This window comes from Giraffa tippelskirchi, chromosome 4, assembly GCF_054371585.1.
Source record: "Giraffa tippelskirchi isolate mGirTip1 chromosome 4, T2T-mGirTip1v1.2.pri, whole genome shotgun sequence".
NCBI classification, from domain to species: Eukaryota; Metazoa; Chordata; class Mammalia; order Artiodactyla; family Giraffidae; genus Giraffa; species Giraffa tippelskirchi.
The window spans coordinates 210,922,764-210,949,074 of NC_137278.1; the positions used below are offsets into that span (position 1 = coordinate 210,922,764).

Here is a 26,311-nt window from a genome sequence, read left to right on the forward strand (position 1 = left end):
GATGGCCACACTGAACTCAGAGCGTGCGCTTGGTCCATCCTCTGGGTTAACACAGGCGACCAGTCTCCAGACGAGGATCTGGAGACCCAAGACTGGGCTCTTGTGAATGGTGGGCACCAAGACGACTCACCAAGGCCAGGGCGGTGGGCTGAAGGCGAGGCGGAGGGTGGGGTGGGCGCGCTGCTTCAGAGGGGCCAAGACGGGCCTCCTGGGGCCTGTGTCTCGGCCTGGGGAAAGGAACGGCCTTCCCGGTGCCCGAACTCAGCTGACTCTGCACGGGGCCAAGGCTGTGCCGTCCGGGGGTTCGAGGACGCCAACATTCAACCCCGAACAGGGAAGACAAGGCCCATCTGGGGCAAGGGTCCAAAGACTGCTGTGCTGGGAACAGAGTCCGGTCCCCACACCCTGGCAAGGTCGGGGACCAAGCGCCGCAGGCAGGGGAGGATACGGGCGCCGAGGGCTGGCGGGCCACACGGCCTGGCCCACAAACTTGACGCCGGCCGGCCCGTCTTCCCCGCGCGGGGCCCCGGACGCGGGCGCGGCGGGCCGTCTCTGTCGCCATCCAGAGGCGCGGCTCGGGCGCTTCGTCCCCTCCGCCGCCGGCCTCCCCCGCCTGTACCAGGGCCCGCGTTGGGCCCCCGCCGCGGCGGGCACGCGCCTCGGGAGCGCCCCTCGCCTCGGTGGCCCGCGCGCCTGGCTCGGGCGCGCAGCGACGCCCAGAGCGGCAGGGCCGGCGTCCCCGGGCTCGGCGGGCGCGGGCGCGGCGCGGGGCGGGCCGGCGCGGGGCGCAGTGGGCCGGAGCCCGGGCGCGGCGTAGGCGGCGGCGGCGGAGGATGGCGCGCGCGGGGCCCGCACGTGGAGGCCGGCGCGGGGGCGCGGGAAGGGCCGGCTGCTGAGACGCGCTGCTGCCCCCCGCGCGGGCGCCGCGGCTTCAATGGCGCCATCGCCCAGGACCGGCAGCCGGCAAGATGCGACCGCCCTGCCCAGCATGTCCTCAACTTTTTGGGCGTTCATGATCCTGGCCAGCCTGCTCATCGCCTACTGCAGTGAGTACCGCGCGGCCCGGGCCCCCGCCCGGCCCTCTGGTCCCGGCCCCGGCCCCCGATCCCGGGCCGCGGCTCCGGCGGGGCGCCCTTCGGGCCGCCTGGAGTCCGTGCGGAGTTGCGAGCTCGGGGCGCGCGGTCCCCCGGGTCTCCACCGGTCCTCCGCTGGGCCAGGAGGACGGGGGTCCGGCACTTCCGAGGCCGGCGCCACCGCTGAGTCTCCCTCCCCCGACTCTGGGGCAGGGCCCGGGCGCCAGGCCCCGGGTGGCGCGGCGCGTCCCTACGCGGCGATGCCCGCGGCTGCCCGGCATACCGCCGCCGCTCCCGGCCCAGGCCCACGATCCGAGCTGAGCCGGCGGCTTCTTGGCCGAGCCGCGCGCTCCGGAGGCGGCGGAGGGTCTGGGGCGGGCGGGTACTGCTGCCGGGGGTGGCGGCTGAGCGCCCTGCCCGGGGCTTTCCGCGGGCGACACTCGCGCGGGGGACGCGGGGGGACGCGGCGGCCGATTCCGGAACGGGGCGCCCGGGGCAGGAGCAGGGCTCGGGCTAGGACGCGAGGCTGGAGCTGCTGGCTTGCAGGGAAGCAGGCTCGCCGGCGCTCTCCTAAAAACAGAGAAGTGAGGGGTGGGGTGCCCGGGAGGGCTCGCCGCTGCCGCCGGCATTTCGCGCCTAGCGTCAGGGGACCCGAACCGGGTGACCCCTGCGGGTCTGGCGCGGGGCCGCGGGCTCGGGGCTGGGCTGGCACGGGTTGGTGGGCGCCCGGGGCACAGTCTGGGGGCTGGGGTGCCAGGAACAGGCTGGGGTCGCCTGAGTGCGTCGGGGTGCGCTGTGTCAGGGGCACAGGCTGGTGACTGCGTGAATGGGAGGTGGTCCGACACTGAGCCTAAGGACTGGGGTGGGGGTGAGTGGTCAGTGCTCCAGACACGGGTTCGCGGGCTGGTTGGGGTGGGTGGGGAGTGGTCAGCGTCCGGGCATGGGCTCCCAGCCTGAATGGCGAGGACTGGGGTGGGGAGGGGGGTTCCCCCGCCGGCTGCCTGGCACAGGGTCCGGGTCCCTTCCCACCCCAGCAGGAGGAAGGGATGGGCGCTGAGGAACACCTGTCATGGAGAATTGCCATGGGCGCGGGAGGCAATGGAAAAATATGGATTCTTTACAAAAAAAAAGAGAGAGAGAGGCCGGCGCCGTACCACGCTCCCCACCACCACCTCGCAGCCCTCCCTCGGCCTCCTCGCTTCCAGCCCGAACCTTCGCGCTCTGCAAAATGGGACCGCAGCGGGCCATGGAGATCCTGGGCACGCGGGTGCCGAGTCCTGGGACACCCCCACCCCCACCCCGAACCCCGGGGAATCCGTGCTCAGAGCGGGAATGGTGCCGCTGGTCTCAGCCGGGTTGTGCGTTTCCCTACAATTGCTGGTCGCGCCGTGGCAGCGCTGGGGAGGGGTCTCAGAGCCGGAAGGTTCTCTGCGGGGTCGCAAGCCCAGCTGCCCTGGCTGGCACCGCTTGCCGGGGGCGCACCCCACGGGCCTCTCCCAGTGTGTTCCGGGGCTGGCTGCCTGCAGGGGGAGGGGGTCTGGGGCTTGAGGGAGGAGGCCTGTGTCCTCTCCCCAGCTCCCTGCGGCCATCTCGGGACCCTGAGGCAGGGGCCCCCGAGCGGTAAACTCGGGGCTCCGGAGGAGGGGCCATGTGGATACACTTCCTGGTGGCGGCCGTGTTGGGAGGCAATCTGTGTCCCCATCCGCGTCCGCCGTCCCTTGCTGGCTCTGGGGATAATATCGTGGTGAGAACCTGGCAACCACAGGCTGGCTGGGGAGGCAGCCCTCCAGGTGGGGAAAAGAACAACTGCTAATTGTTGTTAAGTGTGTGACACCTCCGCCCAGCGGCTTCAACACCTCCCACCCCAGGTGCACCAGCCAGGGCCTTCCTTTCTCGCCTTCTGCTCACTCCACCCCCGCGCCAGCACTGCTGGAACCTGAGGGGAACGCTCTCTCTGTCCCTCCTGACACTCACACCTCTGCCAGGCGGCCGCCTGCTCCCGGTGGGGGTCAGAGTGCAGTGGGGCCGCTCAGACCCTTGGTGGACCCCAAGGTTCCGTTCAGAAGCCTCCTGGGCATTCTAGAAACAGCTCTTCCACCAGGACGAGGACATGTGGTAAAAAAAAAAAAACATCTTATTATCCAGAATGGCAGAAATCACTGATAGCAGAAGCTTGGGTTCACCACATTTTTATGGTTGTCTCCACCGAATGCGATAATTGACAATAAGATAACGTTTGTAGACACACCCCATTACACCAGAAAGGCACTTGGAGAAATTAAAACCTTTCAGTAAAATACAAAGTAGACATATGCACTTGGAGAAATTAAAGCATGGCACTAAAATATGAAGTAGACATAATAATAATTGATAGCTTGGAACATCAGTCTTGGAGAAAAAAGAACCCCCCCTTCTTTTTTAGAATTGATAAAGCAAATAAAATGCAAATGGAACAGTCCCTGGTATTTCATTCTCTTTTCCAGTATATCTGGGATGAAGAAGAATAGTTAGCATCCGTGTTTGTAAATTGTTTTTGTTATCTGTCAGGATTTTTATTACCCGAAATGATTTTGTGTTTTGGAGCAGATCTATCTGTATCATTAATTAGGGAGACTGATAACTCACCATACAGGGTTCAGTTATCCTGCCTGTTCAATCTGTGCATTTTGCTGCAACACAAAAGGTGTTCACTTCCTGGCACGGCTGAAAGAAAACTGAAATATTTCCTGGCCTGATTTTCAGTTAGGGGTGCTCTGCTGTTCTTGGCCCCTGAAAGCCTGGCTTTTTTGCAGCCTGCTGAGCTTCATGTTTAAGGACATGGGCTCCACCCTCCGGCTGGAGAAAGACCTGCAGTCCACCAATTAGGTTAGTTGCTATAGTGACACAGCCTTGTCATTTTCTCCTGTTGGGGAAGAATTGCCAGGAGAAGCAGAAAGGGGAATGGGGCCCTCGATGGCTTTCTTTCAAGATGCGTACTCCATGTCTGTGTACATTCCCATTACAGCAGGGCTGGGCGCTCGGCAAAGAGTCGTCCTGGGGAGGTGAAGAGCTCGGATGAAACCCTGAAACTCTCCTTCTCCCTGGTGGGGGGAGACCTCTGTCCTTGCGGCTTGGAAAGCACTGGCCTAGGTCCTCGTCCCCTTAGCATATCCAGAGCCAAGAGGTCTGTCTGGACTCGGTTCTTGGCCGGAGCGAGACAGCTCTGGCCAAACCAGAGCGGTTTACTTGTACACTGTGCTCGTGCTAAGACCTCGGAGGTGCCGTCTCGGGTGCCAACCACAGCGTTTGCTGTTCAGTCAGTAAGTCGTGTCCGACTCTGCGACCCAAGGGACTATAACGCAGCAGGCTCCTCTGTCCTCCACCGTCTCCCGGGGTTTGCTCACATTCGTGTCCGTTGAGTCCGTGACGCTACCTAACCATCTCATCCTCTGCTACCCCCTTCTTTTGCCTTCAGTCTTTCCCATCATCAGAGTCTTTTCCAATGAGTCAGCCTCCTGTCGCATCAGGCTGTAATAACAATGAGAGCTGGAGAGAACGGTGAGCTCCAGGCTGCCTTAGGACCCTAAGCCTCGACTTGATATTCGTGCACACTATTTAATCTGAAGGTGGAGAAGGCTGTGCTTTCATGGAGACGGAGTCCCCTCTTTGGACAGGCTTGATGGACAGCCATTCCTGGCGTGTAAATGTTGGGAGGAAAGTCTGTATTTTAAAGTACCATGGAGCAGGGTGGGAGAGCCAGTGTGACTCTGTTTTTGACTTTTGTTTTTTTCCGAATAAATCTCATCAGGACTGAATGGTAGCTTCAAGTAAAATCTCACGTCGTGGTTCTCACACAACTACGAGAGGAAACTACAAACAACTTCTGAATTGTTGTTGATCCATTAGAATACTAACCAAGCATAGGCTCTCTGGTGCTGCATTTTCTTTACAAATACAATTTATTGCATATTTAGGAGAGATTAGGCCACTTTCCTGCTGTTCACATTTTATTTCTGGGGTTTTCCAAGAGGTAAAATTGAAAGTACTGGAAACTTAATGAAGTGATGCCATTCAGAAGTTTATTTCTTGTCTTTTTTTTTTTGTCCTCCTACTAAGTGTTTTATTTGATGAATTTCTGGCAGGAGAAGTTGTGCCCCGTGTGTTTCTTTCACCCACGTAGAGATAAGTTACCCATTGGTGGATGGTGTGTTAGCAGAACTCCATGCCCAAGGATGGGGGTGGGGTGGGGAGGGGCTGCCCCTGGAAGCCGGCCGTGCAGATCGGCACCCCTGCACCCCTCCCCTCGCTCCCCTAGTCTCCCAGACGTGGCCAGGAGGGGCCGCACCCTGCAGGGCTCCTCCGGGGGCCCCTCTCCCCTCGCAGCGAGCCCGGCGGGCAGCACATCCAGGAAGGAGGCGACGTGCCACGGCTGGCCGAACCTTGGGCACCAGGCGTCCTAGCTGACCTGTACTAGGTCACTCCGGAGCTGCCCCTCAGTGTTGCCGGAGTGATATATGGAGATCAGTCTCTGTGGCGTGAAGTATTTTCAGGTGACTTTTATGGGCGTAATTATGGGAAAATGTTATGATAATGTGGCACTAGCAAAGGGAAGAAAAGCAAAACATTAAAATCCCCATTTCTTTATATAGCTCCGCAGCTGCGCTGATTTAGAAGGGCTCGTTTTTGCGTTAAAGCGGTGGTGCTCTGGAGTTAATGACCCCACCGCACACCACCTGTCACCCAGAGCCCTGGGTGCCGGCCGAGTGGCGGGGAGGAGAGCGGCTGCCGAGGGGGCCGTGGGCAGGGCTCCGGTGTGTGCGGGGGTGGCCGCGGGCCTGCGGGCTGTGTGTGTTTGGAGGACTGTTGCCGGCTGCTCTCTGGTGGCCTGGGCTGTCTCCTGGGGGCGGGAGTGCCTGGGGCAGGGGGGTCCGTCTGTCCCTGCAGCCTGGCACGCCATCCGTAGACGCCGGAGCTGGGCCAGCCCTGCGCGGCCTGCTGCTCCCTCCAGGTGCCCCTCGGCGTGGGTTCCAGATCTGAGCCCTGCAGGGGCGCTGACGGAAGCTCCCAGCAGGCCGCACACGCCGTCTCTGTGGCCCGGCTTCCCGCAAACGTCCTGGCCGCTGGCAGTGGGTCTGGGCAGCCAGCCCCATCCCTCCTTCACCCTGCGAACGTGGTGGAGGGCTCCCGCAGGCTTTGGAACGTTTCCTTATCCGTGCCAGTGGCTGGCAGGAGTCGGGCGTGGAATCGCTTTTGTCTCCAAAGAGGCCGGCGGGACTCCTCTGGCTCCCCCGGGGCCTCGCCGCGGCCTCGGGTGTGGCGGGTCTGGGTCTGATGGGATGCCGGCTCTGTGGTGAGACGTCCCTGGGGACGCCGCCCTCCTCTCGCGCTGTTCCCGCCTCCCGGTTGGTCCCGGGTCCTGGTGTGCCACCTGCTGTGGGGTCACCCTCCCCCCCGGAGGGCTGGGCTCGGAGGGACTCCACCTGGGGACCCAGCTGTCTTTCCAAGCGTGTTGAAGGAGGCAGGAGGGGTGGAGAGCCAGCCCCCGCATCTCTGCCTCCGCTTGTTCGTGGGACAAGGAGTTGGGGAGTGTGTGGACACAGAGACGGGCGAGATGGTGGCCTCCTGGGCTTGCATCCCGGGGGCACCGGATGGTCCTCACCAAATCAAGGCAGCAGAGGAGGGGGCACCCGGTGGGCCGGGTACCCTGTTCTTCTGGGTCCTTGCCTGGCCGCTCTCCGGCCACAGCCTGCCCCGGCCGCTCAGCCTCGGGCTCTGGCCCCGAATCCCCTTCCATCCCTGAGCCTTCTCTTGCCCTGTCCACCTCCACCAGGGCCCCTGTGTTGAGGACCGCCTCCGGCTCTGACTTTGTGCCCAGCCTCCTGGAAGTCCTTCTCCAAAACACCCTTCGCCATCCTCCAGGTCTGTCTGCAGCACCGTCAGCGGAGTCCCCCCTGCACACATCAGCGTCGTTCTTGGAGGGCCACTGCCTCTAGGCTGGCTGCCAGCAGCTCCCCGCCCCCAGTTCCCCTTAGAATGGAGCCGGCACCCTCCGCTCCTCCCTGCAAACGTCACTCAGGGCCTCACGCCCTTTCCTGCCCGGGGAGGTCCTCTCTGTCTGTCCTAGCCTGGCGGAGTCCTGACCATCACCGCTGACCTTTCCTGCCCGGGGAGGTCCTCTCCGCCCCTCTGTCCTAGCCTGGCGGAGTCCTGACCATCACCGCTGACCTTTCCTGCCCGGGGAGGCCCTCTCCGCCCCTCTGCCCTAGCCTGGCAGTTCTGACCATCACCGCTGACCTTTCCTGCCCAGGGAGGTCCTCTCTGTCTGTCCTAGCCTGGCAGAGTCCTGACCATCACCGCTGACCTTTCCTGCCCGGGGAGGCCCTCTCCGCCTCTCTGCCCTAGCCTGGCAGTCCTGACCATCACCGCTGACCTTTCCTGCCCGGGGAGGCCTTCTCCACCCCTCTGCCCTAGCCTGGCGGAGTCCTGACCATCACCGCTGACCTTTCCTGCCCGGGGAGGCCCTCTCCGCCCCTCTGCCCTAGCCTGGCGGAGTCCTTCTGGGCCTGCACCCTGGGCTCCCTCCGTGGGAATGTGTGTGTGTGCTCTAGTTCTCTCCTGCACACCTGGTCTCGCGGGAATGCTTCACTGCCCACGAGGCCCCTCCCGTGGTAACTGCTCACTCTGCTATCGCGAGGGCAAGTCAGGAACCTGGAGTTTGACTGGTCTCCGGAACACCCCCGGACCCCAGTGTTGGAGACCTCCTCCTCCAGGAAGCCTCCCCTGAGTACGCCGCCGCTTCTGCCTCTCCATGTGCTCCATGTTCATCTGGGTGCCAGCTGTCAAAGCTCTACCTCACCCCCAACTGCACGTCACGGTCACGGTCGGCCTCTCCAGGGCAGGGTCCTCAACATAGCACCTCTGGTTTACCGACGGCTGCAGAATGGTTTTCCAAGAGAACAGACAGAATGGAGTCCCTGCAGAGACAGTGTGAGGAGCCAGGGCCCCGAACTTTTCAGGACACCCCCTCTCCCAGGCAGGTCCTATCTGCCCATTTTGGTGTCTTGAATGTCCAGCAAGAGAGGCTGGTTCCCACGGTGGGGCAGGTGCTCCTGGGGTCCGTGATGACGGCCTGTGACCGGTGGCTTTCTCCTAAGCTCACTTGGGAGAGTTCATCTGATGTTGCGGAAAGTCAGCTCCAGCATTACGAGCATCTCTGAGCTCACTTACTAAAATCCACGGATAACGAGGTGACGGAGGAGTCTGCCTGGCCTGGCTGACCTGGCCGTGAGCAGGTCGGCTGGAGCTGGGCCAGGTCCGGGGTCTCCTGCTGTGAGGTACCCGGGTGACACGGGGGGAAGGGCATTGCTGGTTTTCCAGGACCTGACTCACATCTGACTTTACTGAGCACTGAGGAAGGGGGTTTCAGAGCACATCCATGGCCTGAAGCCTTGGGTCTGGGGGGACCCAGGCCGTTCTCTGGAGGGCTTTCCTGTGAGGATGCTGCAGAGTTGAAACGCTGATGCCTCCGGGCCGCCTTGGATGCCGCTGGATGCAGGTGAGTGGCCTCTCTCCGGCTCTCTTTCTAAATTATGTTTCTCTGTAGCAGCTCCATTACCTGGTAGCACTTCCCCGGATATACTAAATGCCATTAATGGGTTGATAGGGCTCATGTTAATTAATTGATGCTAATTTACGGTCCTCTCGGCCACGCTGGCGGCTGGAGCAGGCCGGCTGCGGGGCCACGCCGGGTCTCCCTGAGTTTCGCTGCAGTCCGTTGTGTCTCTTTCCTTCTCCAGCGCACGTGGGGGGCTCTGTGGCCGTGATGGGGCGCCATGCAGGGAGGCAGAAGCTGGCCTGGGCACCCAGCACCTCTGAAACCCTCTCGCAGGCTTAGGCCTCCTGACACCAAGGTCCCAGTGACGTGGCAACCCCCGCCCGTGCCTGTTTACAAAGACTCCAACTGAATCGAGATTAGTGTTCCGTGGGCAACATAAATGCATCTGCTGGTGGCGGTTGGTGTTCGGTCGGTTTTAGCTCAGTGTCCATCGTAAGGTTCCAGGATGAAAAGGGGGCAGCTTCTAGAAGCAGGGGCAGCGGGAGCCCACGTGGGATGGTGGGGTGGAAGCCGGCCGCCTCCAGCTCTAAAGCCTGGAGCGTGTGGGGAGGGTGCATGCGGCCTCATCGGATGCCGTCGTCATGGAGATCTGCAAGACGCGCCAGTCGCCATCACCATCTCAGGTGGTCAGAAGGTTTCTGCCTCTGACACCCTGGGAAGTGGGCAGGACACCCAGAAACCTCTGTCCACTCAGCTTGTGAGCCACGTCCCCTGTGACCTGGGGGGTGTGGCCATGAGCCTGCCCACGGGGCCGGGACCCTTGGAGAACAGGCTGCACCACAGGCACCTCCCTCATGGTCACGGCCCCGGTTTGACCCCTCAGACCTGATACCCTGTGCGCTGCCCCTGTGTTCCTGGGGCCAGTGAAGGGGCAGGCGCTTCCGAAAAACAGAGGAGCCTGATTGAGCACCGCCGAGCAGACGCGACAGACCGGCGTGTCCCAGTGGGACTCTCTGGGGCCTAGAAAGTTCCTGGGGCGGGCCAGGGCCCTGTGACAGTAGACGCCCCATGCAGCCTCGTCCTCTGCCAGCTCTGGGCGGGACGCAGCTCTGGCCTTCGGCGGTCAGATTCTCATCAGAGCGGCTGAAGCTTCAGCACGTCCTCTCCTGGGTCAGGCAGACGCCGCGTGGAGGGTCAGGCGCTAGCCCGGCCCTGCAGGGCCTCACGGGCTTGGACTCAGGGTCCTCGGGGCCGTGTTCGCTGAGCGTGGCCACGTGTGAGCAGGCCCAGGCCTCGTTCCTGTGACCTGGGCTCGTCTGGAAGGTGGGGGTCCCTCCACTCACAGCAGCAGACAGGAGCTCCCCCAGAGGGTCTCTGGGCTCTGCGATTACCCTGGGCTGGGACGCGCTCTGGGCGGGACCTGGGATTCACCGTGGCCGTCTTGTCCTTGTTGCTGTGTCAGGGTGTGCAAAGAGCAGGTGCTGCAGATGACTTATCTGGGCTGACTGCCGGTCAGCCATTCACACGTGTGTATGAAAAAGGCTCCGACGTGAATGTGGCTGACAGGCAGGCGGGGTAGACTGGGGTGGCCCCCCTGCTCTGACCTTGACTTGGAAGACTGGCTCTAGCACGTGTCCGTACCTGCGTGGGGAAAGGGCCTTTAGCAACTTTTTAATCCCATGAAGTTCCGAGAGGAGACAGGTCGTCCAGGCCCTGGGGTCCTCGTGGCCGACGCCTCGTCTTTCTGCCCGCCTGTAACCCCGACGGAGGCCTCGTTTGCCCCTGGACTCTGCCCTCTGGGGCGCCTCTCACTCCTGCCCATCTGGACCCCCACGTGGAAGCCTGCCTCCAGGGTCCACCCCCGGCTCCCGCAGGAAGCCCCCAGCTTTCCCCAACCCTGGCAGACTCCACCTCGCAGGGCTTCGGGGACCGAGGCTGGGCCAACTGCCCAGAGGGATGCGTGCTGTCCGCCCTGGGCTTGTCCATGCAGTGATGCTGCCCGGTTCGCACAGGCCCTGCTGTGCCACTCAGCTTCCATCCCGGTGGGCGGATGGACTGCCAGGTGCCCAGCAGACAGTGTCCACTTGCTCCTGGGTCCCTGGCAACCTTCCCAGCTCCATACTTCTCTTCATCTTAGAGGAGAGTGGGACTCAGGGAAGTCAGGGGTGCACCAGGGTCCCAGTGGGGGTAGGTGGCTACAGAGCAGGACCTTCTTCTGGGGCCCCCAGCCTGGTCCCAAGGGGCTTGGGAGGCTTGGAGGGGAGATGCATGATGCGGGGGAGGGGTCGGGGGAGGGGAGCATGGTCACTGCAGGGGTTCCTCCAGCTGGCGGGGGGCGCTGGGGAGACTTTGGGTGCTTGGGCGCCTTGCAGACTCCCTGCCCAAGCATCCCGTGAGCTCGCTGGGCAGGGTGATCACAGGTGCTGTTCCCCCGCTGTGGGCACATCTGCTTGCAGTTGGGACACACATTTGCCTCTGGACTCGAACCGGTTGCATCTAGAATGCCCCAGTGCTCAGGAACCCACACAGAAGTCCACAGCCCTCCCAGGAAGGACATTTCTTGAGCCGCTGCTGGGTGTCAGACAGGTGCCAGTCACTTCTTGTGCTTCCTGACATTCAGTCCTTCCAGTGGGAGATGGGCAGCGTGGTTTCCTTTTTATAGAAGAAGAAACTGAGGCTCTCAGAGGCCCACCGTGACTCCCAGTCTTCCCCCCCGTGGGCAGAGGCTGGGAGATGAAGCTGGCTCCGGGACTCCTCGGGCTTCCCAGGTAAAGAACTTCTAGTGGTGAAGAACCCACCTGCCATTGCAGGAGACATAAGAGAAGTGGATTTGATCCCTGGCTTGGAAAGATCTCCTGGAGAAGGAAATGGCAACCCACTCCAGTATTCTTGCCTGGAGAATCCCCATGGACAGAGGAGCCTGGGGGGGGCTACATTCCATGGGGTTGCACAGTTGGGCACGACTGAAGTGGCTTAGCATGCACGCACGTGGGCCTCCTCAGCTCTGGATCTCGCCAGTAACCTCTGAGACGCCTGCCGCCCCCCGAGGTGTGGGGTCGGGCGGTCACCAGCGGAGTGAGCAGGGCCGCTCCATGCAGAGCACTGCCTCCCGCCTGCGCTGCTGTCTGCGGACTGAGGACCGGCGTTCACCCAAAGGCATCCCAGCAGCCTTGGCGTCTGGCACCACGTCTGCAGAACTGCCGACCTAAGCACAGCTGGTCCGGACCGTTGCCTCTCTCGGTGGGTCAGGGTCCCTGAGACCATCATCGGGTTCAGAAAAGCTGTGAAGGTCGTGGGGACAGCTTGTTAAAGGACCCAGATTAAACTGGCAGAAGGGACAGGTTCACAGAGACTCGGTCTCCAGGAGAGACCAGGCCCCAGGGCGGCATGGACGGCACTCAGGTCCCCAGTGAGGACGTGTGACAGGCTGGAGGTGTCGCCGAGCAGGGCGCTCACCTGAGCTCTGGGGCCCGAGTGGTTACTGGGGACCACTTGACAGGCAGGCTCCAGTCCCCTAGATCCTAACCGAGAAGAGACAGAAAGTACGACCTGAGAGGGTGTGGGGAGAAAGGAACCCTCCTACACTGTTGCTGGGAATGCAAGCTGATGCAACCCTATGGAGACCACTATGGGATTCCTTAAAAAACTAGGGATACAACGACCACGCGACATAGCAGTCCCACCGCTGGGCCTGTACCCTGAGGAAGCCAGACCTGAAAAAGACATCTGTACCCGTGTTCATTGCAGCACTAATTGCAACAGCCAGGACATGGAAGAAACCTAGATGTCTATCGGCAGATGAATGGATGAGAAAGCCGTGGTACATATACTCAATGGCGTTATTATTTGGCCATAAAAAGGAACGCGTTTGACTCAGTTCTAATGAGGTGGAAGAACCTAGAGCCTATTATACAGAATGAAGTAAGTCAGAAAGAGAAAGACAAATATCATGTATTAATGCATATCTGTGGATTCTAGAAAGATGGTACCAATGATCCTATGTGCAGGGAATAAAAGACACAGACATAAGAACAGCCTTTCGGACTCGGTGGGAGAAGGAGAGAGTACGATGATTTGAGGAAATAACCTTGAAACCTATACGTTACCGTATGTAAAATAGATCGCCAGTGGAGTTGATGAATGATGCAGAGAACGTAAAGCCAGTGCTCTGTGGCAACCTGGAGGGATGGGGTGGGGAGGGGGGTGGGCAGGATTCAGGAGGGAAGGGACACATATATGCCGATTCATGCTGACGTGTGGCAAAAGCCATCACAATATTGTAGAGTAATTATCCTCCAATTAAAATTAATTAATTAAAAAATATGAACTGACCAATTGCCAGTAACGAAATTGAATCAGTAATTTTAAAAATCCCAACAAACAAAAATCCAGACCAGATGGCTTCATAGGTAAATTCTACCAAATGTTTAGAGAAGAGTTAATACATATCCTTCTAAAGTTATTCCAAAACTTTGCACAGGAAGGAATATTTAACAAACTCATTCTATTAAGCTAGCATCACCCTGATATCAAAACCAATCAAAGATATCACACAAAAAAATTTACAAACCAGTATAACTGGTGAACATAGATATAAAAATCCTCAGCAAAATACTAGCAAACTGACTTCAGTGGAACATTAAAAGGACCATACACCGTGGTCAAGCGGGGTTTACTTATTTTTCAATATCTGCAAATCAATGCAGAATCACCACATTAACAAACTGAAGAATAAAAGCCATAAGGTCATCTCAATAGATGCAGATAAAACCTTTGGTAAAACTTAACATCTCTTTATGATAAAAAGAAACAAGTCTCCAGAAAGTGGGCATAAAGGGAGCCGACTTCAACATAATAAAGGCCATATATGACAGACCTATAGCTCACATTATTCTCAACGGTGAAAAGCTGACAGCGTTTGCTCTGAGATAAGAACAAGACAAGGGTGTCCACTCTCAGCACTTTTATTCAACATAATTTTGGAAGTTCTAGCCATGGCAAATCAGAGAAGAAAAAGAAATCAAAGGAATCCAACCTGGAAAAGAGGTTAAACTGTCATGGTTTGCAGACAACATAATACTGTTCATAGAATATTCTAAAGATGCTACCAGAAAACTACTAGAACTTATCAGTGAATTTGTTAAAGTTGCAGAATACAAAGTTAATATACAGAAATCTGTTGCATTTCTATACACTAACAATGCAATACTGGAAAAAATTAAGGAAGCAATCCTATTTGTCATTGTATCAAAAAGAATAAAATATCTAGGACTACACCTACCTAAGGAGGCAAAAGACTTGTGCTCAGAAAACTAAAAGATACTGATGAAAAAACTGAAGATGACGCAGACAGATGGAGCAGTAGACCGTGTTCTTGGACTGAAGAATCAATATTGTTAAGATGACTGTACTACTCAAGGCAATCTGCAGATTCAGCGCAATCCCTATCAAATACAATGGGAGTTTTCACAGAACTAGAGCAAATAATTTTAAAATTTGTATGAAAATACAAAAGGCCCTGAATAGCCAAAACAATCTTGAGAAAGAAGAACATCACGTGTCCTGACTTCAGACTATACTGTAAAGCTACAGTTTTCAAAGCAGCAGGACTTTAGCGCAAAAACAGATGCACAGATCAGTGGAACAAGATAGAAAGCACAGAAAAAAACCCACACACATCATACACATGATGAAAGAGGCAAGAGTATACAATGGGGAAAAGACAGTCTGTTCAATAAGTGGTGCTGGGAAAACTGGACAGTTACATGTAAAACAATGAAACTATCATATACAAAAATTAAAAAGGCATTAAAGATCTAACTGTAAGACTGGATACTATAGAACTAGAGGAAAACATAGGTGGACCACTCCTTGTCATAAATCACTAGCAATGTCTTTTTGGAGCTACTTCCAAAAGTAAAGGATATAAAAGCAAAAATAAACAAATGGGACCTCATTATACTTAAAAGCAAAGGAAATCATTGACAAACTGAAAAGACAGCATAGTGAATGGGAGAAAATATTTGCAAATAGTATGATCAATAAGGGATTAATATCCAGCATATAAACAGCTCCGATAACTAACTCAACGCCAAAAAAAAAAAAAAAAAACACTCTGATTAAAACATGGGCAGAAGAACCTAATAAATATTTTTCCAAAGAGGTAATGCAGATGATCAACAGGGCACATGAAAAGATGCTCAACATCGCTAATCATCACATCAGTTCAGTTCAGTTCAGTCGCTCAGTCATGTTGGGCTCTTTGTGACCCCATGGACTGCAGCGTGCCAGGCTTCCCTGTCCATCACCAACTCCCGGAGCTTAGCCAAACTCAAACTCAAGTCATCACCCAAACTTGAGTCAGTGATGCCATCCAACCATCTCATCCTCTGTCATCCCCTTCTCCTCCTGCCTTCAATCTTTCCCAGCATCAGTGTCTTTTCCAATGAGTCAGCTCTTCACATCAGGTGGCCAAAGTATTGGAGCTTCAGCTTCAGCATCAGTCCTTCCAGTGAATATTCAGGATTGACTTCCTTTAGGATTGACTGGTTTGATCGCCTTGCAGTCCAAGGGACTCTCAAGAGTCTTCTCCAACACCACAGTTCAAAGGCATCAATTCTTAGGTGCTCAGCTTTCTTTATGGTCCAAATCTCACATCCATACATGACTACTGGAAAAACCATAGCTTTGACTAGACAGACCTTTGTTGGCAAAGTAATGTCTTTGCTTTTTAATATGCTGTCTAGTTTGGCCATAGCTTTTCTTCCAAGGAGCAAGCATCTTTTAATTTCATGGCTGCAGTCACCATCTGCAGTGGTTTTGGAGCCCAAAAAATAACGTCTCTCACTGTTTCCATCGTTTCCCCATTTATTTGCCACAAAGTGATGGGACCAGATGCCATGATCTTAGTTTTCTGAACGTTGAGCTTTAAGCCAACTTTTTCACTCTCCTCTTTCACTTTCATCAAGAGGCTCTTTAGTTCTTCTTCACTTTCTGCCATAAGGGTGGTGTCATCTGCGTATCTGAGGTTATTGATATTTCTCCCGGCAACCTTGATTCCAGCTTGTGCTTCATCCAGCCCGGCATTTCTCATGATGTACTCTGCATATAAGTTAAATAAGCAGGGTGACAATATACAGCCTTAACGTACTCCTTTCCCAATTTGGAACCAGTCTGTTCTTCCATGTCCAATTCTAACTGTTACTTCTTAACCTGCATACAGATTTCTCAGGAGGCAGGTCAGGTGGTCTAGTATTCCCATCTCTTGAATAATTTTCCAATTTGTTGTAATCTACACAATCAAAGGCTTTGGCATAGTTGATAAAGCAGAAGTAGATATTTTTTCTGGAACCCTCTTGCTTTTTTGATGATCCAACAGATGTTGGCAATTTGACCTCTTGTTCCTCTGCCTTTTCTAAATCCAGCTTGAACATCTGGAAGCTCATGGTTCATGTACCGTTGAAGCCTGGCTTGGAGAATTTTAAGCATTACTTTACTAGCGTGTGAGATGAGTGCAATTGTGCGGTAGTTTGAGCATTCTTTGGCATTGCCCTTCTTTGGGATTGGGATGAAAACTGACCTTTTCCAGTCCTGTGACCACTGCTGAGTTTTCCAAATATGCTGGCATTTGAGTGCAGCACTTTCAAAGCATCATCTTTTAGGATCTGAAATAGCTCAACTGGAATTCCATCACCTCCACTAGCTTTGTTTGTAGTGATGCTCCCTAAGGCCCAATTGGCTTCGCATTCCAGGATGTCTGGCTCTAGGTGAGTGATCAAACCATCGTGATTATTTGGGTCATGTAGATCTTTTTTGTACAGTTCTTCCATGTATTCTTGCCACCTTTTCTTAATATCTTCTGCTTCTGTGAGGTCCATACCATTTCCGTCCTTTATTGTGCCCATCTTTGCATGAAATGTTCCCTTGGTATCTCTAATTTTCTTGAAGAGATCTCTAGTCTTTCCCATTCTATTGTTTTCCTCTATTTCTTTGCACTGATCACTGAGGAAGGCTTTCTTATCTCTCCTTGTTATTCTTCGAAACTCTGCATTCAAATGGGTATATCTTTCCTTTTCTCTCTTGCCTTTAGCTTTTCTGCTTTTCTCAGCTATTTGTAAGGCCTCCTCAGACATCTATCTTGCCTTTTTGCATTTCTTTTTCTTGGGCTGGTCTTTATCACTGCCTCCTGTATAATGTCATGAACCTCTGTCCATAGTTCTTCAGGCACTCTGTCTATCAGATCTAGTCCTTTAAATCTATTTGTCACTTCCACTGTATAATCATAAGGGATTTGATTTAGGTCATGCCTGAATGGTCTAGTGGTTTTCTCCACTTTCTTCAATTTCAGTCTGAACTTGGCAATAAGCGGTTCATGATCTGAGCCACAGTCTGCTCCTGGTCTTGTTTTTTGCTGACTGTACAGAGCTTCTCCATCTTTGACTGCAAAGAATATAATCAATCTGATTTTGGTATTGACCATCTGGTGATGTCCACGTGTAGAGTCTTCTCTTGTGTTGTTGGAAGAGGGTGTTTGCTATGACCAGTGCATTATCTTGACAAAACTCTATTAGCCTTTGCCCTGCTTCAATCTGTACTCCAAGGCCAAACTTGCCTGTTATGCCAGGTGTTTCCTGACTTCTTACTGTTGCATTCCAGTCCCCTATGATGAAAAGGACATCTATTTTGGGTGTTAGTTCTAGAAAGTCTTGTAGGTCTTCTTAGAATCATTCAACTCCAGCTTCTTCAGCATTACTGGTCAGGGCATAGACTTGGATTACCGTGATATTGAATGGTTTGCCTTGGAAATGAACAGAGATCGCTGATCATCAAGAAATGCAAATCAAAATCAGAGTGAGATACCCCCTCTCGCTTGTCAGAATGGCTATCATCAAAGAGAGCTCAAATAACCAATGCTAGCGAGGACGTGGGGAAAAGGGAGCCCAGCTACACTGTTGGGGGGGGGGGTGTCAGTTGGTCCAGCCACTGGGGATACGAGTATGGAGTTTTCTCAGAAAACTAAAAGTGGAACCACCGTACGGCTCAAAAAGCCCACTCCTGGCTATATGTCCGGAAAAAGAAAAACACTAATTTAAAAAGACACATTCACCCCAATGTTCATAGCAGCATTATTTACAATTGTCAAGATATGGAAGCGGTTAACAGTTGAATGAATAAAGATGTGGTGTGTGTGTATATATATATATATATACACAGACACACACAATGGAATAGTATTCAGCCATAAAGAAGAATGAAGTAATGCCATTTTCAGCAACTTGGATAGGTTTGGAGGGTACTGTGTTGAGTGAAATGTCAGACTGAGAAAGACAGATACTCTATGATATCACTTTTATTTGAAATCTAAAAAGTACAGCCAGTGAATGTTACAAAAAAGAAGCAGACTCACAGATATAGAGAAGAAACCAGTGGTTACCAGTGAGAGAGGGAAGGAGCGGGGGGCAGGAGCGGGGGAGGGAAGACGGGGTCCAAACTGCCGGGCGCGCAAGAGGCTCTAGGGTGCGTCGTAGAACATGGGCTAAAGAATAAAACCTCGGTCCTTAGGGACCATCCTCCCCTGACGTAAGAGGAGGGAGGCACTAGCCAGCGCGGGCACTGCTGTCTCTGTTGTGGGGTGACACCCAGCGCTTTCTGGGGTGGCCAGGGCCCTAAATTCACGGGGAGCCGGAGGTTGCCGAGTCTTGGGGACTGGGAGCAGCCGGGGCTGCCCCGGAGGGAGCAAGCTGGGCCGCGGGCAGCCTCAGGGCTCGCCCTGTGCTTGCTGCTCCCCAGGGCCCCATCACCCCCGGGAGCTTTTGTTTTGTGCCCGGTGTGGCCTTGGCATCTCTGGCTCCTGCTCTGGCTTAACCAGCCGGGGGGCTCAGGCTTCCAGGAGGTGGTGCCCTCCAGGGTGCAGCCCTCCTGGGGTCCTTTAGTCCCGAGGGGCCTGTCGTTCCCTGGGAGACAGTTGACAAAGCCCTGAGTGCTGTCCTGCTGGAAGACGGCTCAATCCAGCCACCCTCAGGTCGGCAGAGAAACTGTTCATCAGTGTGAATTTCACAGCACGCGCTTCCTGAGACTGAGTCACACTCAGCGCTGCCCCCTGGGATGGCAAGGACGCTGCCCTTCCAGCTCTCTTGCTAGGCCCGCTGGACCCCTGGAGCTCTGAGGGCCGACCGTGTGGCGGGCTTGTGTAGACCCTGAGTGGGTGTGGTGGGGTCTCTGGTGCAGCCAGGGGCTGGTGTGCTGGGGGTGCGGGAAGGGAAGCCGCCTCTAAGTGCCTCCTCCCCCGCCCCCCGTGCTGGCCGCCGTCGGGGCTCCCCTAAGTCCTCAGATGCTGTGTGGCTCTGGGAAGGGGAGGCGTGTCCACTGGGTGTCCCCAGGCCGCAGCTGGTGGTGGAAGGGGTGGGTCCCCAGGGCCCAGCGTGGCAGGGGGGCTCCAAGAAGCTGAGCCGGGGTGGTGGCCGCGGTGCAGCCGTGGACGAGGGGAAGGTGGCCGGGGCCCGCTCGTGCACACGCCCACACCTGTGTGGTCCAGGCGGCGAGGTGACCCGCGCCTCCTTCCCTCTGCTGCGTCTCCCTGTGACGGCTACTCCGGCGGGAAATAGCCCCTTCCGCTCTGCTCCCAGAGACAGGTGGTCATTTCAGAGGAGGCGACCTTAACAGAAGCCTGCGGGGAAATAACAAAGTCTGAGATGAGGACAGTGTCAAACGTAGATGGTCTGTAGAGTGTCTGTGTGTGTGTGTCTGTGTGTCTGTCTGTGTGTCTGTGTGTGTGTCTGTGTGTCAATGTGTCTGTATGTCCGTATGTGTGTGTCTGTGTGTGTGTCGCTGTGTGTCTGTATCTGTGTGTCAGTGTGTGTCTGCGTGTGTGTGTGTCTGTGTCTGTATGTCTGTGTGTGTGTCTGTGTGTGTCTGTGTGTATATGTCTGTGTATGTGTACATGGCTCTGTGTGTGTCTGTATGTTTGTGTGTGTGTGTCTGTGTCTGTGTGTGTCTGCGATTGTGTGTCTGTGTGTGTGTGTGTCTGTGTGTGTGTCTCTCTGTGTGTGTCTGTGTATGTGTCTGTGTGTCTGTGTGTGTGCCAGTGTGTGTGTCTGTGCTGTGTCTGTGTCTCTGTGTGTGTGTCTGTGTCTGTGTGTGTCTGCGATTGTGTGTCTCTGTGTGTGTGTGTCTGTGTGTGTGTCTCTCTGTGTGTGTCTGTGTATGTGTCTGTGTGTCTGTGTGTGTGCCAGTGTGTGTGTCTGTGCTGTGTCTGTGTCTCTGTGTGTGTGTCTGTGTCTGTGTGTGTCTGCGATTGTGTGTCTGTGTGTGTGTGTGTGTCTGTGTGTGTGTCTCTCTGTGTGTGTCTGTGTATGTGTCTGTGTGTCTGTGTGTGTGCCAGTGTGTGTGTCTGTGCTGTGTCTGTGTCTCTGTGTGTGTGTGTGTGTCTGTGTGTGTCTGCGATTGTGTGTCTGTGTGTGTGTCTCTCTGTGTGTGTCTGTGTATGTGTCTGTGTGTCTGTGTGTGTGCCAGTGTGTGTGTCTGTGCTGTGTCTGTGTCTCTGTGTGTGTGTCTGTGTCTGTGTGTGTCTGCGATTGTGTGTCTGTGTGTGTGTCTCTCTGTGTGTGTCTGTGTATGTGTCTGTGTGTCTGTGTGTGTGCCAGTGTGTGTGTCTGTGCTGTGTCTGTGTCTCTGTGTGTGTGTCTGTGTGTGTCTGTGTGTGTATGTGTGTCTGTGTCTGTATGTCTGTGTGTGTGTCTGTGTCTGTATGTCTGTGTGTGTGTCTGTGTCTCTGTGTCTGTGTGTGTGTCTGTCTGTAGGTCTGTGTGTGTCTGTGTCTGTATGTCTGTGTGTGTGTCTGTGTGTGTCTCTGTGTGTATGTGTGTCTGTGTCTGTATGTCTATGTGTGTGTCTGTGTCTGTATGTTTGTGTGTGTGTCTGTGTGTGTGTGTCTGTGTCTGTCTGTGTGTGTGTATATGGCTCTGTGTGTGTCTGTGTCTGTGTGTGTCTCTCTGTGTGTGTCTGCGATTGTGTGTCTGTGTGTGTGTATGTGTGTATGTGTGTGTGTCTGTGTCTGTGTGTGTGCCTGTATGTGTGTCTCTGTGTGTGTGTCTCTGTGTGTCTGTGTGTGTCTGTGTGTCTTTGTGTGTGTCTGTCTTTGTGTGTCTCTGTGTGTGTCTGTGTGTCTCTGTGTGTGTGTCTCTGTGTGTCTGTGTCTGTCTCTGTGTGTGTCTGTATGTGTGTCTGTGTCTCTGTGTGTGTCTGTGTGTGTGTGTGTCTGTGTCTCTGTGTGTGTCTGTGTGTGTGTGTGTCTGTCTGTCTGTCTGTCTGTCTCTGTCTGTGTCTGTCTGTCTGTGTCTGTGTCTGTCTGTCTGTCTGTCTGTCTCTGTCTGTGTGTCTGTGTGTCTGTGTGTCTGTGTCTCTGTGTGTCTGTCTGTGTGTCTGTGTCTCTGTGTCTCTGTGTGTCTGTGTGTGTGTCTGTGTGTGTCTGTGTCTGTGTGTGTCTGTCTCTGTCTGTGTGTCTGTGTGTCTGTGTGTCTGTGTCTCTGTCTGTCTGTCTGTCTGTGTCTCTGTCTGTGTGTCTGTCTGTCTGTCTGTCTGTCTCTGTGTCTGTCTGTCTGTGTCTCTGTCTGTGTGTCTGTCTGTCTGTCTGTGTCTCTGTGTCTCTGTGTGTCTGTGTGTGTGTCTGTGTGTGTCTGTGTCTGTGTGTGTCTGTCTCTGTCTGTGTCTGTCTGTGTGTCTGTGTCTCTGTGTCTCTGTGTGTCTGTGTGTGTGTCTGTCTCTGTCTGTGTGTCTGTGTGTCTCTGTGTGTCTGTCTCTGTGTCTGTGTGTCTTTGTGTGTCTGTGTGTCTGTGTCTCTGTGTGTCTGTGTCTCTGTGTGTGTGTCTGTGTCTGTGTGTGTCTGTCTCTGTCTGTGTGTCTCTGTGTCTCTGTGTGTCTGTCTCTGTGTCTGTGTGTCTTTGTGTGTCTGTGTGTCTGTGTCTCTGTGTGTCTGTGTCTCTGTGTGTGTGTCTGTGTCTGTGTGTGTCTGTGTCTGTGTGTGTCTGTCTCTGTGTCTGTGTGTCTTTGTGTGTCTGTGTGTCTGTGTCTCTGTGTGTCTGTGTCTCTGTGTGTGTGTCTGTGTCTGTGTGTGTCTGTCTCTGTCTGTGTGTCTGTGTGTCTGTGTGTCTGTGTCTCTGTGTGTGTGTCTGTCTGTCTGTCTCTGTCTGTGTGTCTGTCTCTGTCTGTGTGTGTGTCTGTCTGTGTGTCTGTCTGTCTCTGTCTGTGTGTCTGTCTGTCTGTCTGTGTGTCTGTCTGTGTGTCTGTGTCTCTGTCTGTGTGTCTGTCTGTCTGTGTCTCTGTCTGTGTGTCTGTCTGTCTCTGTCTGTGTGTCTGTCTGTGTGTCTGTGTCTCTGTCTGTGTGTCTGTCTGTCTCTGTCTGTGTGTCTGTCTGTGTGTCTGTGTCTCTGTGTGTGTGTCTGTCTGTCTGTCTCTGTCTGTGTGTCTGTCTGTCTCTGTCTGTGTGTCTGTCTGTGTGTCTGTGTCTCTGTGTGTCTGTCTGTCTGTCTGTCTCTGTCTGTGTGTCTGTGTGTCTGTCTGTGTGTCTGTGTGTCTGTGTCTCTGTGTGTCTGTGTGTCTGTCTGTGTGTCTGTGTCTCTGTGTGTCTGTGTGTGTGTCTGTGTGTGTCTGTCTCTGTGTGTGTGTCTGTCTGTCTGTCTCTGTCTGTGTGTCTGTCTGTGTGTCTGTGTCTCTGTGTGTGTCTGTGTGTGTGTGTCTGTGTCTGTGTGTCTCTGTGTGTCTCTGTGTGTCTGTGTCTGTCTCTATGTGTGTCTGTGTCTGTGTGTCTCTGTGTGTGTCTGTGTGTGTGTGCGTCTGTGCGTGTCTGTGTGTGTGTCTCTGTGTGTGTGTCTGTGTGTCTCTGTCTGTGTCTGTGTGTGTCTGTCTCTGTCTGTGTGTCTGTGTGTGTGTCTGTGTGTGTCTGTGTCTGTGTGTGTCTGTCTCTGTCTGTGTGTCTGTGTGTCTGTGTGTCTGTGTCTCTGTGTGTGTGTCTGTGTGTCTGTCTCTGTCTGTGTGTCTGTCTGTGTGTCTGTCTCTGTCTGTGTGTCTGTGTGTCTGTGTCTCTGTGTGTGTGTCTGTCTGTCTCTGTCTGTGTGTCTGTCTGTGTGTCTGTGTCTCTGTGTGTGTGTCTGTCTGTCTGTCTCTGTCTGTGTGTCTGTCTGTCTCTGTCTGTGTGTCTGTCTGTGTGTCTGTGTCTCTGTGTGTCTGTCTGTCTGTCTGTCTCTGTGTGTCTGTGTGTCTGTCTGTGTGTCTGTGTCTCTGTGTGTCTGTGTGTCTGTCTGTGTGTCTGTGTCTCTGTGTCTCTGTGTGTGTGTCTGTGTGTGTCTGTCTCTGTGTGTGTGTCTGTCTGTCTGTCTCTGTGTGTCTGTCTGTGTGTCTGTGTCTCTGTGTGTGTGTCTGTGTGTCTCTGTCTGTGTCTGTGTGTGTCTGTCTCTGTCTGTGTGTCTGTGTGTGTGTCTGTGTGTGTCTGTGTCTGTGTGTGTCTGTCTCTGTCTGTGTGTCTGTGTGTCTGTGTCTCTGTGTGTGTGTCTGTGTGTCTGTCTCTGTCTGTGTGTCTGTGTGTCTGTGTCTCTGTGTGTGTGTCTGTCTGTCTGTCTCTGTGTGTCTGTCTGTGTGTCTGTGTCTCTGTGTGTGTGTCTGTCTATCTGTCTCTGTCTGTGTGTCTGTCTGTGTGTCTGTCTCTGTCTGTGTGTCTGTGTGTCTGTGTCTCTGTGTGTGTGTCTGTCTGTCTGTCTCTGTGTGTCTGTCTGTGTGTCTGTGTCTCTGTGTGTGTGTCTGTCTGTCTGTCTCTGTCTGTGTGTCTGTGTGTCTGTGTCTCTGTGTGTGTGTCTGTCTGTCTGTCTCTGTGTGTCTGTCTGTGTGTCTGTGTCTCTGTGTGTGTGTCTGTCTATCTGTCTCTGTCTGTGTGTCTGTCTGTGTGTCTGTCTCTGTCTGTGTGTCTGTGTGTCTGTGTCTCTGTGTGTGTGTCTGTCTGTCTGTCTCTGTGTGTCTGTCTGTGTGTCTGTGTCTCTGTGTGTGTGTCTGTGTGTCTGTCTCTGTCTGTGTGTCTGTCTGTCTGTGTGCACGTGCACAAGCGTTGCTCCTCACATAACTCCTCTCCATGCGCTCTTCTTCCCTCCAGTGGGTCCCTGGGGCCCAGCACCTGCTCACCTTCCTTTCCTGACCCCGGACTGGAGGCTTCCCCAGCCCGGAGGTCAGCCTGGGGACCCAGCGGGGAGGCCGAGGAGGCTGAGACCCTGACTCGGAGCCGAGTCCGTGCTGCGGCTGATCCCGGGCACTGGCCGTGTCGGCCTCTGTGGTCCCTGGGGCTGCCTCTCGCCGGGGCCCACACGTATCTCGGCGTGGTGCCCTTTAGTCTTGTTGGGGCTCGCTGGGTGGACAACCTCATCTGTCTGCTGATCTCTGGCCTGGGGGTGCTGGGGGCCGTTGGGAGGGATGTTTGGTCTGGGTGGGCTTGGTGTGGACAAAGGCTCACAGCTGCCTGGCGTGGGTAGGGCAGGACGGAGGGAAGACCCGGCCCTCCCTCCCTTTCGGGAGGCGCACAGCTCCAGTAGGATTGTGCCCCTTCTTAGATGCACCTTGTTGACCCGAGGTTACAGCCGACCTCAGGGTCTTTCCTGCGCCCCGGGCAAGGAACCCCGTGCGGACCACCGAGTCACGGGCATCTGTGTGCACAGGCTCCAGACGGAGTGAACACATGCTCCTCTGGAATTCCAAATTGCAAAGTTTTCATCTCAATTAATGCAACAATAAGTTCGGAAAGGTGGCAGTCAGCATTACAAAATTAAATGACGCCTTCTTGGCGTCTCACGTTGGTGAGAAGGCCAACTGATTATTTTTATATTACAATCCCCAGGCATTGTCAAATTGATTAATAAATTCGCTGAAAACCCGTTACCTCTTAATAAATTTAATTCGGGTTGTTGGGGATAACTTTCCTGTGACCTCTGAGTGTGGGCTCTTTGGGCGTCGACAGTGGGAACATGAGCCTGCCTGGCAGCCATCTGTCATCCTGCAGGAGCTTGCAGGAGTCGAGGGGACTGTTCCGTCAGCCACTTCTCCACGGACATGGCCCAGGTCTCAAGGGCTCTTTGGATCTCCCTGGGTGATTTCCAGGCTGCGCAGAGCCGGAGCCTGCAGGGCCAGGTGACTCCTCCCAGCTGAGACGCACCCGCCCAGGCAAGGGGAGCCCCTGAAATTGAGCCCAGAACTCAGCCCTGAGCTTTCTGGCAGAGAAGACCAAAGGGGAAAGTCCACCGGGTATAAGGCTCTGAGTGTCTATTAGGGACTCAGCTCAGAAGGTTGAAATGACAACAGGGCTGCCAGCTGCTGGCCATCACACTGGCTGTTCCAGTGTCCTGATGACTCAGCCTCCAGAGCCGGGCAGAGTGGGCACTGTTGCTTCCAGTCTTAGGCTGAAACCAGAGAGGCCCAAAGAGGGGGCCTCTCACGGGGCAGGGCAGACATGACCCTAAGAGACGGGTCGGGTTGGGCCCTCTCAGACCGGGGAGCTGTGGTGCAGAGCTGCTCTGGGTTGGTGAGACTCTAGCACAGGGGCCACACTGGGATGGACCGCCCCAGATTGCAGCTTCCTGTCCTGCCGGGGCCCTGCCTGAGGACCCTTCACTGGGCCATCTCCATCCCACCCTCCTCTGGTACCTTGGCCTCAGACCAGATGCCCTTGGCTTCCCCCACCGCCACGGGCCCGTCACCCGTTCTCTGGGACTTTGGTCTCCTTCTTCCCAGGGGTCGAACTTGTCAAGGTCGCCACTGCAGTTGCCAACCACGAGGTCTTCCGAGGCCTCACAGCACCAGGGCTCAGCTCATCTGGCCCCTCCCCGACCCCTCTCCACCCCCCATGGGCCGGTCCTGGCCTGTGTGTGGCCAGCCTCGTTCTTCCAGGCTGGTCTCTCTGTCGTCTGTTTCGGGAGCACTGCCCACCCCTGCCAAGCCCCAGCTTGCAGCCTGGCAGGGGAAATGGGTCCGGGGACACCCGAGGGCTCCAGCAGCCTGGGGACAGGCGTGCGTCCTCCCGGGTCTGAGCGCAGAGACCCCTCCCTGCCTAGGGCAGCCGGGTGGCTGACCTCCTGCGTCCAGCCTCACGCCCCAGGCCCACGTCCAGGCCCACCCACTGTGCGCCCCGCCACGTCCTCAGCGACCTTGGCCCTGACCTCCCAGGCAAGGTGGGCGAGCTGAGCCGCCGTCAGCCTGGCATGCCCTGCCATCAGCGCTGCGTTTGCCGCCCGAGGACTAATGAGACCAGATGGCGCTGGGACCCGGGTGGAGGTGCGGAGACGGTTCTGCGTTTAAGTTGATCAGAACTGGGTGGCATGGCATACGCTGGCGGAGATTAAGGATGTTTTACGCACGTATGAACAACCCTTCCGAACCCCTTCCTGGTGATCTCGGCTCACATCTCTCGGGCCGCTCCGTGCGGGCTGTGCCCGGGCCCCTGTCCCCGAGACCTCGGGGCCGCTCGGTTTGGATGTCACTTAGCAGAATACGCAGTGCGGGCGTCACCGCCGTGGGTGGCCTTCAGGATGGAGGGACCGGCGCGACCCCCAGGTCCCACGCGGAGCCGCTGGGCCTTCCCCAGCCGGGCCCAGGGACCTCAGGGATGGCTGTCTGCGTGGCAACGTGCCCCTCTGCGCGCGGCTGTCGTCCTGTTTTGGGGCCGTGTCCCTGGCCG

General features: G+C 55.4%; 1 protein-coding gene across 1 annotated transcript in view; it reads left to right on the forward strand.

The window, feature by feature from the left end:
• Window positions 1–792: 792 nt before the first annotated feature.
• The window catches only part of TAFA5 (TAFA chemokine like family member 5), a 175,815-nt gene continuing 150,296 nt past the window's right edge, over window positions 793–26,311 (forward strand). The window contains exon 1 of the mRNA XM_081597119.1: window positions 793–1,046. Within this exon, the coding sequence (XP_081453245.1) occupies window positions 935–1,046 (112 nt within the window). The 5' untranslated portion in view covers window positions 793–934. The remainder of the gene's footprint in view (window positions 1,047–26,311) is intronic.